The 13,765-nt window shown below is 45.3% G+C and overlaps 1 protein-coding gene across 1 annotated transcript in view; it reads left to right on the forward strand.

The window, feature by feature from the left end:
* The window catches only part of LOC109387170 (solute carrier family 12 member 8-like), a 63,520-nt gene that overhangs the window by 11,251 nt on the left and 38,504 nt on the right, over nt 1-13,765 (forward strand). Inside the window, exons 3-4 of the mRNA XM_019650903.1 lie at nt 8,633-8,779; nt 12,710-12,901. Of these exons, the coding sequence (XP_019506448.1) occupies nt 8,633-8,779; nt 12,710-12,901 (339 nt within the window). The remainder of the gene's footprint in view (nt 1-8,632; nt 8,780-12,709; nt 12,902-13,765) is intronic.

Consider the following 13,765-nt stretch of genomic DNA (forward strand, 5'->3'; position numbering starts at 1 on the left):
AAAGTCATGACGTATTTTGTCTGTGTTTTTCAAAGGTCATTTATTTATATAAAGAACAAAGATCAATCAATGATATATTGCCTGTTTTGTTCGATAACATTTTGCCATCTTTCAGTGAGCTTCATAATTCCTTGTTTATAGAAGGATCTGCCTTTATTGGCGAAAAACTGCACAAGGTGCTGATTTACAGCCTCCTCTGAATTGAATGTTATACCACACAAGGAGTTTTGAAGAGAGCAAAACAAGTGGAAGTCTGACAGCGCAAGGTCAGGCAAATATGGTGGGTTGGCAACACATCCCATCCAAAAACAATCTACTTCTCATCACCAGTTATCAGTCTCTTCAAAAATGGATCATTTTCCTCACGTTTAATGAGCATGTTGCAGATGTTTATATGCGCCGTTAAATGAACTCTTTGAGTTCATGAGGAACCCAAATATCGAGCTTGCTTACGTATCCCAGCTCCTTCAGGTGGTTGTGAACGCTTGAATGATGGATGTTCAATGTTTCTGCAATCTCTTGTGTCGTGTAACATGGGTTTGACTCGATCAATGCCTTTATTTTGTCGTCATCACCTCGGTGGGCCTCCCCGACCGAGGAGCATTGTTGAAATCAAAATCACCAGCATGGAATTTCGTGAACCATCGTTGGCACTGACGTTCTTGTAGAGCACTGTCACCGTAAACTTGATGCAACTTTTCACAAGCCTGACGCACGTTTTTCCCTTTATGGAAGTAAAACAGTAAAATATGGCAAAAATGCACAGTTTGGTCTTCCATCTTCAACTTGTTATAAAATCGCCAAAACTCAACCAAATCGCTCAATTTTTTTTCAGAATGAAGCTAGAACTGTCAGCTGTCAAATGACATAGCAATAACAGAGATGCGAATGACTCTAGTACTTCCAAAAATGAGCTAGTGCCATCTGTTGCAGACATGCGTCATGGCTTTCCCGAAGGCCCAATATATGTGTGTATGTGTGTGTGTGTGTGTGTGTGTGTATTTCTAGTCCATGTATAACATATTTTAGTATATGTTATATTGTATAACATATATATAGTTCCTAAACCATTTGAAAGTAATTTGTAGATATCACATTCCCTTATCCATAAATACTTCAATGTATATTTCCTAAGAACAAGAATTTTCTTTTACCTAAACACAATATATTTATCAAGATCAAGAGATTTAACACTAATAAATCCTATTATTAATCCAGAGTTCCACATTACAGTTTTGCCAATTAACCCCGCTAATATCCTATAGCTTTTCCCCTGTGGCCCAAGATCCAATCCAGGGTCACACATGGCATTTAGTTGTCATGGCTCTTTTGTCTCCTTTAATCTGGAACAGTTCCTTAGCCTTTCTTTGTCACGACCTTGACATTTTTTGAAGAACACAGGCCAGTTATTTTGTAGACTGTCCCTCAGTTTGGGACATGATTGTGATTAGATTTAGGTTTTGTATTTTTGGCAGGAACCCATTGAATGATATTGTGTTCTTTTCTAGGCATCGTATCAGGCATCAAACAGGTTTTCCGTTTGTCCCATTATTGGTGATGTTACTTTGATTACTTATTTAAGGTGGTGTCTTCTGGGTTAATCTACTTTAAAGTTACTAATTTTCCCTTTGTAATTAATAAATACTTCATTGGGGATATTTTGAGACTGGAAATATCCTGTTCTTCAACAATTTTTCACCAACTAGCTTTAGCATCCATTGACGATTCTGGGCAAAATCCGATATTACTGTAATGGTCGCAAAATGGTGATTTTCTAACACCATCATTCCTTCTACATGTATGTATTGGTCTACTGTAAAGAAGGACTTCCCCTTCTTCCTCACATTTTAGTTGATTCCTTTCTTTATATCTGTATGGACTCAGATTCTTATTTTTCCATGAGTATTCTATTGCTATTATTATTTAGTTTGGTGCTCAAACTGTCCCAGATTTGGCCAGTGGGAGCCCTTCAAGTTGGCTCCTATGTCTTATGACACATCCTAATCATTTTTTAAGGACTTCCTTACTTTCTGGCACAAAATATTCCAGGGTCATTTTGTACTTTCTCTGCCTCAGCCCTGAATCAGCCATTTCTCCAAAGAGCCCTGCCTTCTTCAAATGAGGAATGGTATTTAGAGAACAAGATCTGGGTGCTAGGTATGTTTATTGCTACTGGGGTGTCTCGACTTACCCTTTAAGTGGACACAGAGAGAAGGAATATAAATATATATATTGGGTTGTCAGAAAAGTCATGACGCACTTTTGCAACGAAAAACAGAAAAAATACGTCGTAACTTTTCCGACAACCCAATACATATATTTATCTAGCTTTATATCTTTCTCTATTAAAAACCATAAATTCAAAATGATATCTGTAATTTCAGTCCATCTCCCCATGGTTGATTCTTCTAGTCTTCTCTTTCCTTAGTTGTAACTCCCTTCTCCAACAATGAGAAACTTGATTTCCATTCAATATACTTCCTTATTTGCTCAATCCTACAATTCATAGAATGTCGGTTCTGAATTGGTAAATCCTACCCCTGCAAAAAAAAACCACAACTTCTATCTAGAATTTATATTAGCTTGTAGTTATTTTTGTCTTTAGACTGAGAGCACATAGTCACAGTACTATGTTCAAATGTTACTCTGGTCACTTCTTTTCCCACCTCAGTGTGATTCGTTCGAACTAGTCAGATTAGTTTGTTTCTCTTTGCATTGTATTTTTTTTATTTTTATCTGAGCCATCCTGCCACCTGTTGGCAGCTCAGCACAACTCAGCTCAGGCTGGGACTCAAACCGCTGTTGCTCAGAGCTCACAGTCTTGAGTGAGCTCTTAACCAACTGAGCCACTCGGCTGGCCCTTCTATTTTAATTTTTATCTCTCATCCTGCTGATTTGATTTTGTTTTATTTTGAGTATGTAAAACATAAACGTGATTCCAAAAGTCAAAACTACTCAGTACATAAGAATTCTTAAACAGATATATTGGCTGAACCACTTGAGCACCCAGAAGAATGGACCTTTTGCAGTTGATTTTTTTTAGCTGGTTTGCCTGTTATTGGAGGAGGGTATTAGGGTCTATGTTTCTCTTCCTGGTGTTAAACACAGGTAGACTTTCTAGTGGAGGCCTGTGTCCTGCATGGTATGTGGATGGTGTCAGGTGTCCAGAGCACTGTCTTTGGGCTCTGGGTTCTGAGGGCAGAAGCGGCTGCTCTGTGAGGAAGGACATGGTGTGTGGTCCTGGAGGCAGAACTCAAGCAGGGATTTCCCATCAGCATCAATGTTGTCATGGTGTCTGAGGATCTCCCCACTCCTGGGACTGTGTTTGGGTGACCATGTTATGCCTTGGGAGATTCCCAGCCTTGGACAAGGATTAGGAGGCACAGGTATGACAAAACCAACCACAGGTCAAGCACGGAAGAGTTACGGGCTTTCAAACTCTTTCTGCGGCAGAAGAAGCCATGCAGATCTCCCATTTCGAGGAATGACTGAATCAATATTGACCAAAGGTGCTGCCCAGATGGGAACCCAGGGAAGCCAGACTTTGACCACTCCATGTGGATTCTTGCCTCCTTCGCTGCAGAGCTGTTTCCGTTTCCAGCACTGCTTGGGTGCCAGCACTCACTGCACGTCTGTTCTAGAGCTGGTGCAGTACAGAAGGGCTGGGACTGGGCAGGGCTTGGAGAGGCAGCTTTCAGGGCTGTGCTGTAGAGCAGGGATTCACCTCAAACATGAGGACAAGGTAACCAGGAAAGTAAAAAATGCACCCTCAATAAGAACTCTTTTCTTTCTCTTCCTCCCAACTTCCATGAAGACATCCTTGCCCACATTTAAAATTGTCTGTTGTACTTCGTGCTTACAAAAAGCTTTCCCAGTTATCGTCTCATCTAACCTGTACACAAACCCCTGATGCAGGTACATAGCTATCTGATCTCATTTGGTTACCACAGGTGGGCTCCGGCCCACGGAGCCCGTGGCTGTGCTGGCCCCCTGCCAGCTCCAGCACGTGGCACCTGTTCCGCCAGAGGAAAGGAATGCTGTGCCCACTCTGCCCACTTGATCACAGCTCAGTCCCAGCCTGGGATATTCCCTGATGTGTAATTAATAATTAATAATTAGCTTTTGGAAAGCAAACTGCTGGCTCACGTGTGTGCTCCAGGCAGAGCCAGCCTCCGCAGGTGAGTGTCTGGAAGAAAGGAGCAGGCTGCGTCTTGCTTTGACTCACTCCTGACCAGAGTGGGCAGAAACAGGGTTTCTCACCTGGTTTCTTCTCCTCCCGGTGCCAGAAGAGAGAAGAGGTGTCACCTCACATTTCAGATGTGTTCATTAAGGGCTGGCAAGTGGCCTGCGGGAGGGAGGTGGCTGTCTGAGACCAAATGCTCCTGGGCGTGAACTCACAGTATCGCCTGTGGTGCTTTTCTCTCACCTCGGTTTTCTGAGTGCAGGAAGCAGAGTGTTTCCTCCTCGGGGCACATTTCAGGGGCAGTTTCCCCCCTTTTCTAGATGCCCCACTCAGGTGTACAGATTCTCTGTTCACTGGAAAAGGACTCCTACCTCTGAACTGAAACACCCACCAGACAGCCGGGGTGTTCCAGTGTGGGGTACAGGCCCCTGAACTCAGAGGGACAAGAGCCTGGCTTCTAGTCCTGGGAGCGCAGGAAGGAAAGACCTAGCAATGAGCAGCATGGAGGTGTGATCACCAGGGTCCAGGCTCCAAGTCACTGTGACTCTGGAACCTGCCAAGCTTGTCCCTGCCAAGTTGAGGGTCCTCAGGGAAGAGAGGAACCTGGCCCTTGAGCACGTTTGCAGTGTCATCCTTAGTCCCCACCTCTGCCTCCCAACAGACTCCGTTCTGGGGAGCAGCACACATCCTGTTGTCACCTCCCTCCCCCACAACCTGTACTGTATGTCACAGGATGTTGAATTGGATTCTTGTTTTGGAATTGATGACTGGGGCCTCCATCTGAGGAGACTGAGGGTCTAAGAGTTATCAACAGTTGGGGCCAGACTTCTCTCATGGGGCTTAATAAGACAGCCCAAAACTGTTCCTACTGTCACCTCTTGTCACCCCAGCTGTTCCCCCTCCCCTGGGTGACAGAAAGGACTGGGTAGAGGTGCAAAGGGAGAGTCTGAGAGATGGCGTATTTTACATGAGAGGGATTCCTTACCTTCCCGTAGAGGAGGGCGTGGGGTTTGAGGTCCCGCATGGGAGAAGCTGATGTCTGTCCTCCTATTGGCTATCTGCTTACGCTGCAGACCCATGGCTCTGCCCTCAGCCTATCTGAGCAGGAGCTGAAGGGAACCCGAGAGAGCTGGCAGGCAGAGCAGAGCGAGCGCGGGGTGGTGGAGTAGCCAGTTGTGATACTGTGATTTATAATAAGAAATATATTTTGGTTTTCATCCTCATTCCAGAGTTCCTAAAACCCTTGGAACTTCCTAAGTGATAAGAGTGATAAAGGTGTGTTGATATTCATCACAAGCCCTTTCCAACCACTATTAGGTTTATGTTGATGAGGTGACTTTTGGGAAGCACCTGGGGATGGATGGAGGTGCCTTTAAGGCTGATTTAGTCCAGTGAAACCCAGGGAGTGAAAGGCCTTTCTTATGCCATTAGGTAAATAAACACATATGCAAAAACAGCCTTCAGAATAGAAATAGGAAGGCTGGGGTAAAAGAGGAATACAGTTTCTAAAATCGCAATGGGAACTTTATGGGTAAGGCAGACACATTCGCAACTAAGCCAAGTCCACGATGTTAGAAATTGAAACCTGAAAGATGGAAATTTATGAGAGAAAAGGGCAAGTGACCTGTGACACAAGGCCAAGTCCAGATATTAAAGCCTGAAGCAAGGGATTCAGGCCTCAACTGTGGACTTGGCAGTCGTGTCTCCTCCCAGGCGCTCTCCTCAGCTGTAATCAGGGGCGCTCTCCCTGCCTGCCTCCCCGGGGTGCGGTGAGGATCAGAGGAGAAAATGGATGTGGGAGCTGACAGCACTCTAAATTATTACTCTTTGTGGCTGATAGTTGCTATTGTCATTACTGTTTCTAATAAATAATGGGCCTGTAACAAGCCACGGTAGGAAGCTGAGCACAAGCAGAGACAGGAAGCTGGGCCATGTCCTGAATTTTGAGATTAGGATCCTGGAAAACAATCCTACATTCAGCAAACCAGTCCCTTGGTACCCTTTGTTCAAGGACAAGCATAGGTTGGCAGGGTCCTCGCTCTGAGCCACGATCACTGTTCTCACATGTATTGACTTTCAGGAGATTCCTCATTTGTGGTTTGTGAAAAGACAGATGGACAGAAATACAAACATAAAAAAGGGGTTCCAACTGGAGTCAGGGACTGACAGAGGACACCAAGAAGTCCCCTGGCCCATCTGTCCCTTATGGCTTCAGTGATGTCCCTGATGATTGCTTGATCTCTGAGTGTATGACACAAGAGGGGAAGAGGAGCTGGGGTCCCCTCCTTTTGTTTTGATCAAGTACAGTTGGCCTCAACCTTTGGCCCTGAATTATGGTTCATGGTTTTCAGCTACTCAGGAGCCATGCCCCCTGACACTGATTTTCCTCCTGTACTCTTTCTGCCATATCACTGTGTTTATAGATCACATGTACACCCCAGTTAGACTCATGGCACCCAGTGGTTCATAGTGGTCCTTAGTGGATTCCCAGGCCAGAATCATTGATCACCGCTATGGTTGTGTGAGGGGATTGGAAGACTCTACTGATTCAGGCTAATTACTGAACCTATGGAAGAGCAGTTCACAGCATGCATTGCTACTGGTTTTGTTTAAGATCGTTTTAGTATTTCCACTAGGTTTAGTCTTTTTAGTAAAGAGTTTCCGTTTGAGTGTTCTGTAAGTGTCTTTGTTATTTGTGAATTGGAAAAATGAAGGAGGTATCTATTTAATCACTTATTAGCCTCTCATTCTAGACAACTGCGACACGATGCCTTAGAATCCTGGAAGGGGGCTTAGCAATCACTGCATTGGCTAGGGTTCAAGCAGAAAAACAGAAACCACTCCAGGTATTTTAAACAAGGGGAATTTGTTATGCAGAATTCATTACAGAAGTGTTAGAAGGGCTGGAGGAGCAAAAAAACGTAAAGTAAGATTACCCAAAGATTAGGAACTGCTAAGGACCTGAATAGACATTTCTCCAAAAGGACATGCAGATAGCCAATAGACATGAAAAGATGCTCAACATCACTAATAATCAGAGAAATGCAAATCAAAACCTCCATGAGATATCACCTCACACCACTTAGAATGGCTATCATCAACAAGACAAATAATAACAAGTGTTGGAGAGGCTGTGGATAAAAAGGAACCCTCATACACTGTTGGTGGGAGTGCAGATTGGTGCAGTCGCTATGGAAGGCAGTGTGGAGGTTTCTCCCATCCAAGTACTAACCAGGCCCGACCCTGCTTAGCTTCCAAGATCAGACCAGATCAGGTGTGGTCAGTGTGGTATGGCCGTAGACTGTGGAGGTTTCTCAAAAAATTAAGACTAGAATTACCACGTGATCCAATAATCCCTCTCTTGGGTATCTACCCAAAAAAATCTGAAAACATTTATCCGTAAATATATGTACTCTGATGTTCATTGCAGCTTTATTTATGGTGACCAAGACATGGAAACAACCAAAGTGTCCTTCGATAGATGACTGGATAAAGAAGATGTGGTATATATACACAATAGAATACTACTCTGCCATAAGAAAAGACAAAATACTGCCATTTGTGACAACATGGATGGATCTTGAGATTATTATGCTAAGTGAAATAAGTCAGACAGAAAAAATCGAGAAACATATGATTTCACTGATATGTGGTATATAAAACTGAAAACAACAAAAGAACCGGAAATACAAATGAAGAAACAAAATTCATAGACAGACAGACAGACAATAGTTTAGTGGTTACCAGAGGGGATGGAGGTGGTAGATGAGGGTAAAGGGGATCAAATATATGGTGATGGAAGGAGAACTGACTCTGGGTGGTGAGTACACAATGTGATATATAGATGATGTATTACAGAATTGTACACCTGAAACCTATGTAACTTTGCTAACCATTGTCACCCCAATAAACTTCAATTAAGAAAAAAAAAGATTAGGGACTGCTGGAAGCTACTGCCCCCTCTAGGATTAGAGGGCTGAAAGGGACAATGACATTACGCACAGCTCATGACCACAGCCTGAGCTGGAACCCGGAATCCCACACTCACCTAGAAGTGGCAGTAGCTCTTCCACCCACATTCCAGGGGCCAGGACTCAGTCACACAATAAACACCTACCTGCAAAGAGACTGGGAAATGTAGTCCTCCAAGTGGCCAGAAGGAAAGGGAATGTGTTTGCTGAACAACTAGTCTCTGCTGCATATGGGTGCAGGAGTCATTGCTGTTAGAGGAGAAGAGCAACCCTTTGGCACACTCAGTCTTCAAGACCGTGTGTGTGTGTGTGTGTGTGTGTGTGTGTGTGTGTGTGTACACACATGAGGCTTCCCTGTGGGTGTAAGATGGGAGGGTTGTAAAGCTGAGTCCTCCTACCTCCTCCTGGTCCACGTCCCCTGCCCTCCCCTTGCAGCCCTGAGTGCTGCTGAGCTGACTTCTGTGCGCTCTGTTTTCAGGAGGCGCTGGCCCAGCCCCAGCCCTGGTGGAAGACCCAGCTGTTTGTATGGGAGCCAGTGCTGTTTGGGACCTGGGATGGTGTGTTCACGTCCTGCATGATCAACATTTTTGGAGTTGTCCTTTTCTTGAGGACTGGCTGGCTGGTGGTGAGTGATGAGCTGGTGGCCCTGGAGTCTCTTGTGGACCTGTGACCTGGGAAGCTCTGTCACTCTTGGGCATGTCACAGAACAGATTCCTGAAGTACAGATGCTCTAGAAACATGAACCAAGAAGCAAGTACATTGACGAGCTAGCACTGCTTTTCAAATGAGAATCCGAGAAGCTCAGCCTCACACAGAGGTCCCAACGGAAGCCTCATCATGGATTTAATTACAGACATGAGCACAGAAGTCAGGGCACTTGGTGGGTAGGACTAGAGGTGGGTCAGAGAGAGGCAAGTCTGCCTCCTATTTGTGACCCTCTCCAGCTTTCCTGCTAGTCTCCCACTCTTGTGGTGCCCTCCTGGTGGCACCAGCTCCTCACCCATGTGGTTGCCTCCCCAACTGTACCCCGACCCTGTGTGTAAGTCTGTGTTTGGTCAGAGGCGTGGACTGCCTACATGCAGAGCCAGATCCCACATGAGATTGTGGGGGAGGTTTGTCTTCCTCTTCTTTCTGTCTTATATGAAAGCATCCTGGGACCTTCCAGGCCAGTGTGTGTCCTGAGCAGGGTCCTCAGCCCTTCACACAATGCCTTTCCCCTGGGACTTCAGTAAACCCAGCAGGCTACTCAGCACGGCCAACTAGTCAAGAATCAAACATTGATGAGCACCTAGTGTGTGCCAGGTATTGCTGTGTGCCAGTAGGATTACAAAATACAAGTCCCTGTCTGTCCTCCCAGTGAGTTAACAGCCCTGGTGGTTAGATGGAATCGAAGAGGCGTCTCCAAGCAGCACTAAACCCCTCAGGAGTGGAATAGGCTGTGAATGTATGGCTGCTGAGGTATCCAGGAAAACTTCCTGGAGGAGACATGGTTGAAGCAGGCCTTGAAAGGTGAGCTGGCTGGACAGGTGAAAGTGAGAGTCATTCAAGGTGTAGAATGTATATATGGAGAGAGAGAGAGACAGAGAGAGAGAGAGAGAGAGAGAGAGAGAGAGAGGTTGAGATTTTAGGGAATTGTCTCACATGATTGTGGGGGCTGGCAAGTCCAAAAAGCAAGATTCAGGTAAGAATTGATGGTTCACGCTTGAGCACAAAGGCTAGAAGCTCAGGCAGAATTTCTGTGTTACAGTCTGGAGACAGAATTCCTTCTTTGGAAAACCTCAGTCTTTGCTCTTAAGGCCTCCAACTGATAGGGTTAGGCCCAGCCACAGGATGGTGGGAAAGTATCCTTAAAGTCAACTGATTGCAAATGTTAATCACATCTACAAAATACATTTATGGCAACATCTAGACTAGTATTTGACTGAAAAACTGGTCACCATACTTTAGCAAAGTCGATACCTATAACTAACCATCACATAGGCAAATTCCAGGAGACTAAAGCCTCACTGTAGTGGAATGCATGGGGTTCTTAGCCCCCTCAGGAGGCCTGGCTGGCACCAGACCTTCCTAAGCTCTTGTCCTGTACCCTGAGCTGATAGTCCGTAAAGGATCATAGAGTCTTTTCATTGCTACTCACAACACATGCAGAGAGTTCATTCAGGGTAAATGGATTATCCAACAGTGTTTTATAACTGGAGAATGCTGCTGAGCATTCTGAGAACATTTGGAAATTTAAAATTTACTAAATCTTCCTATTTGTCTTTTGAGGTAAAAAATTTAAAGTATTATGGGTCATACACAGCAGTTTGCTTGATAGTATCTGACTTATAGACTCAAAAAAAGTTGAATTCTTAATAGTATATTGTTTATGATAAAGGTGATAGACATATCAATGAATACTTAACTATCTTAACTTTTTATCATTTAGGTTTTTTAAAAAGTTTCATACCACATATTCATGTACATTTTAATTCGATATCAGAGAGCCCAAAGTGGAATTTTTTGATCTAGCCCTTATATGTATATAAATTGATATCCCACAACAAAGAGTTTTAGCTATGATCTTGCAGAATCCAATATTTGTAATGGTGAGAATTGAAAATAAAGTAGAAGCATCCTTTTAAAAAGCTGTTGGATCAGCGTTCAACCTTAACCACATCCAGGGTGGGTCTGATTTTTTCTTTATTAACGTGTGAAAAGCTTCGGGCAGGGTCAGCAACCTCGCTGGTGTGGATGCTAAGAATTCATGCCCACCACACTCCTGCCAAACTTAGAGGAGCTCCCACTAACAAAAACACAGTCTCCAGCTCAGACTCCTAGTCCTGGCAGGCGACCTAAGGCTTCAGGGATCGACCTCCGTTCTTGCCCCTTCCTGGGGCCTCCTCACTGCCTGACACCTCTCCAGCCTGTGTCCAAGGGAAGCTCACCAACTGACCGCTGTGGCAGAGGAAAGCCTGGCTAGGCACTGCAAAGGGTTATTATGGACTGGTGGAAAGAGAGAGGGGTAACCTCTCTCTATCCTGATTTTTTAAGGGCCTCCTCTTAACCCTCCCACTGGTTATATTTTTTGGAGAAACGGCTATCCACAAGTCTCATTTCCACCCCCAAAGTGAAGGTACAGTTGTATTAGTTATCCGCTGCTGCATAACAAATTATCCCAACACATTGCAGCTTAAAGCAACAAATATATTATCTTATGTTTTATGTTGTCTTCTAGTTTCTGTAGTTCAGGGATCCAGGTGCAATGCAGCCGGGTGCCTCTGTCTCAGGTCTCTCATGAAATTGTAGTATAGCTGAACTGTCAGTCAGGGCTGTTGTCTCATCTGAAGGCTTTCCTGGGGCAGGGCCATTTCCAAGATCATTCGTGTAGTTGTTGACAGGCTCCGTCATGTGGGCCTCTTCATAGGGTTGCCGCGTTACATGCAGCTGGCTTCCCCCAGGGCCAGCAAGTGCCCAGAGGTGACATCCTATTACTGCAGACCTGTACTTCTGCAGTGTTCTGTTCTAGAAGTGAGCCATTATGTCCAGCCCCGACTCAAGGGGAGAAGATAACACCAGGGCATAAGGGCCAGTAGGTGGGGATCAATGGAGCCATCTTTGAGGCTGCCTGCCACACACATACATCCTTTTACCCTAAAGTGATCTCTGTTTTTTGGTTCTGACGTTAGTTTTACCTGAAAAACAATATTTGATCATGGAAAAAAAGGCAAATGTGAAATGCCAAAAATAAGGAGCTTCTAGGAGATAGCATAAGATTAAAATAGGTTGAGGTCACTGCAAAATGAATTTTAAATAGGTAATATTAATTCTAAATAATAATTTGGCAACATACTTATGATTCGAAAAATGTTAGAGTGGTAGTTTTTGTATGAAAATTTAAAGATTGGTACAGGATATTTTATTGTCACATGCAGACAATTTAAAAGCACGAAGAAAGGAAGAAAATAGTAATTATATAATTCATTTAAAATATAAAATCAGCAAAATAAGAAATTGCCTGAATAAAGTAGAACTGAATCAAACATAATCCTGCTCTCTTGGAGCTCATGGCCCAGAGGTATAGGCCGACCTGGAAACAGACTCAGTATGATAAGAACTCTAAGTACTAAGCCACAGGTACTGTGGGAGCCCAGAGCCAGGGTTATAAGGACAGCTTCCTGGAGGAGGACAGTCCTAAACACTGAGTGAACCTGGCAAGAAAGTGGAATGAGCAGAAAAGGCACTCCAGGCAGGGATCAGCATGGTGAGGGGGTGGTGGGGCGCGAACATGTGACTTCAGGCTGGGGCACAGAGTGAGCTGTGCCTCATCAGTGGATTAGGTCACTGACTTTTCCCTATGGGTGATGGGAAGTCATTGAACAATTTGAAGCAAGAACATTTCCCTTCACCTGGAATTTCTTCCAGGCCTTGTTCTGATGGTGCTGCCTTTGTCCTTTCCCAGTTGCTCACATCTGGGGGTCTGGGGGTAGGTGGTCAATGCTCCGGGTGGGGGGTGGGAGTCTCGTGGGGCCTCCTTATCCTAACCCTGACCTTCCTTCTTGCTATTCCACTGCAGGGAAACACAGGCGTGCTCATGGGCATGTTTCTGGTGTCCTTCGTCATCCTGGTGGCCCTCGTCACCGTGCTGTCTGGCATCGGTGTGGGGGAGCACTGTGGCATTGGCAGTGGTGGCGTCTACTCCATGATCTCCTCGGTCCTGGGTGGGCAGACCGGAGGCACGATTGGGCTGCTGTATGTGTTTGGACAGGTGAGCCCGGGCTGCTGGGACAGGGGAACTGTCTTGAGGCCACCGGTGTGCATGGCATCTCTTCCCTTGCCTACTGTTTGCCACCATCTTCTCATCGGACCCGGGGAGAGACGAGTGTGGGGCATTTGTCCCCATTTTGCAGATGGGCCGACGGGGGAGCTCAGAGGCAGAGCCAAGCCCGCCGTCCAAGCCCTGACCCATAGTCCTTCCTCTCTACTACTCATGCTCATGGAGTCCTGATTTGACCAGGGAGACAGGACCTGGGCTGGCTGCCTGTTCTAGGGAGGTGAGGACAGGACAGTGGCCAGAGCCAGGTGACCCAGTCCCTGGGGCACTTTCGTGCTGAAGAGGGGACATTTTGCCTTTGCCAAAGGAATTTCCTAGAAGCAGCCACTTGTCTAAAGAGCTGGAGCTCTAGGTGTATTGATAGCTTGACGGCCTTCACAGGGAGGCTGGAAGGCCCCTATAAGGACGCCTGTCTGCAAAGGAGAATACTAATGAGGGGCTGCGTCACCAGGGTGGCCGGAGGCTTTCAGAAAACCAGTCAGTAGGGAGAAATAGCGAGGCTTGTTTAGCTGAGACACAGGGATGGTGACCTAATGCAGAGGAAACAAGTTCAGACATTAAGAAGCAGCTCTTTGTAGGCACTCCTTGCCTTGAAAAAGGCTTTTATGATTGTGCAAAGGGTGGTGGGTGGTTGAAAAAACAGCTCAAAGAAAAGTGTTTGTCTAAGTGAGACTACAAGAGCCTCCTCAAAGAAAGCATCGGTTTTGTTTCTTCTATTTTTAAGCGGCAGGGGCAGGGTATTTTAACATAAATAAATCTGATTCTCCCATAGCACAAAGCTGTGCATGTGTGTGTGTG

This window comes from Hipposideros armiger, unplaced genomic scaffold (genome assembly GCF_001890085.2).
Source record: "Hipposideros armiger isolate ML-2016 unplaced genomic scaffold, ASM189008v1 scaffold_8, whole genome shotgun sequence".
Lineage (NCBI taxonomy): Eukaryota > Metazoa > Chordata > Mammalia > Chiroptera > Hipposideridae > Hipposideros > Hipposideros armiger.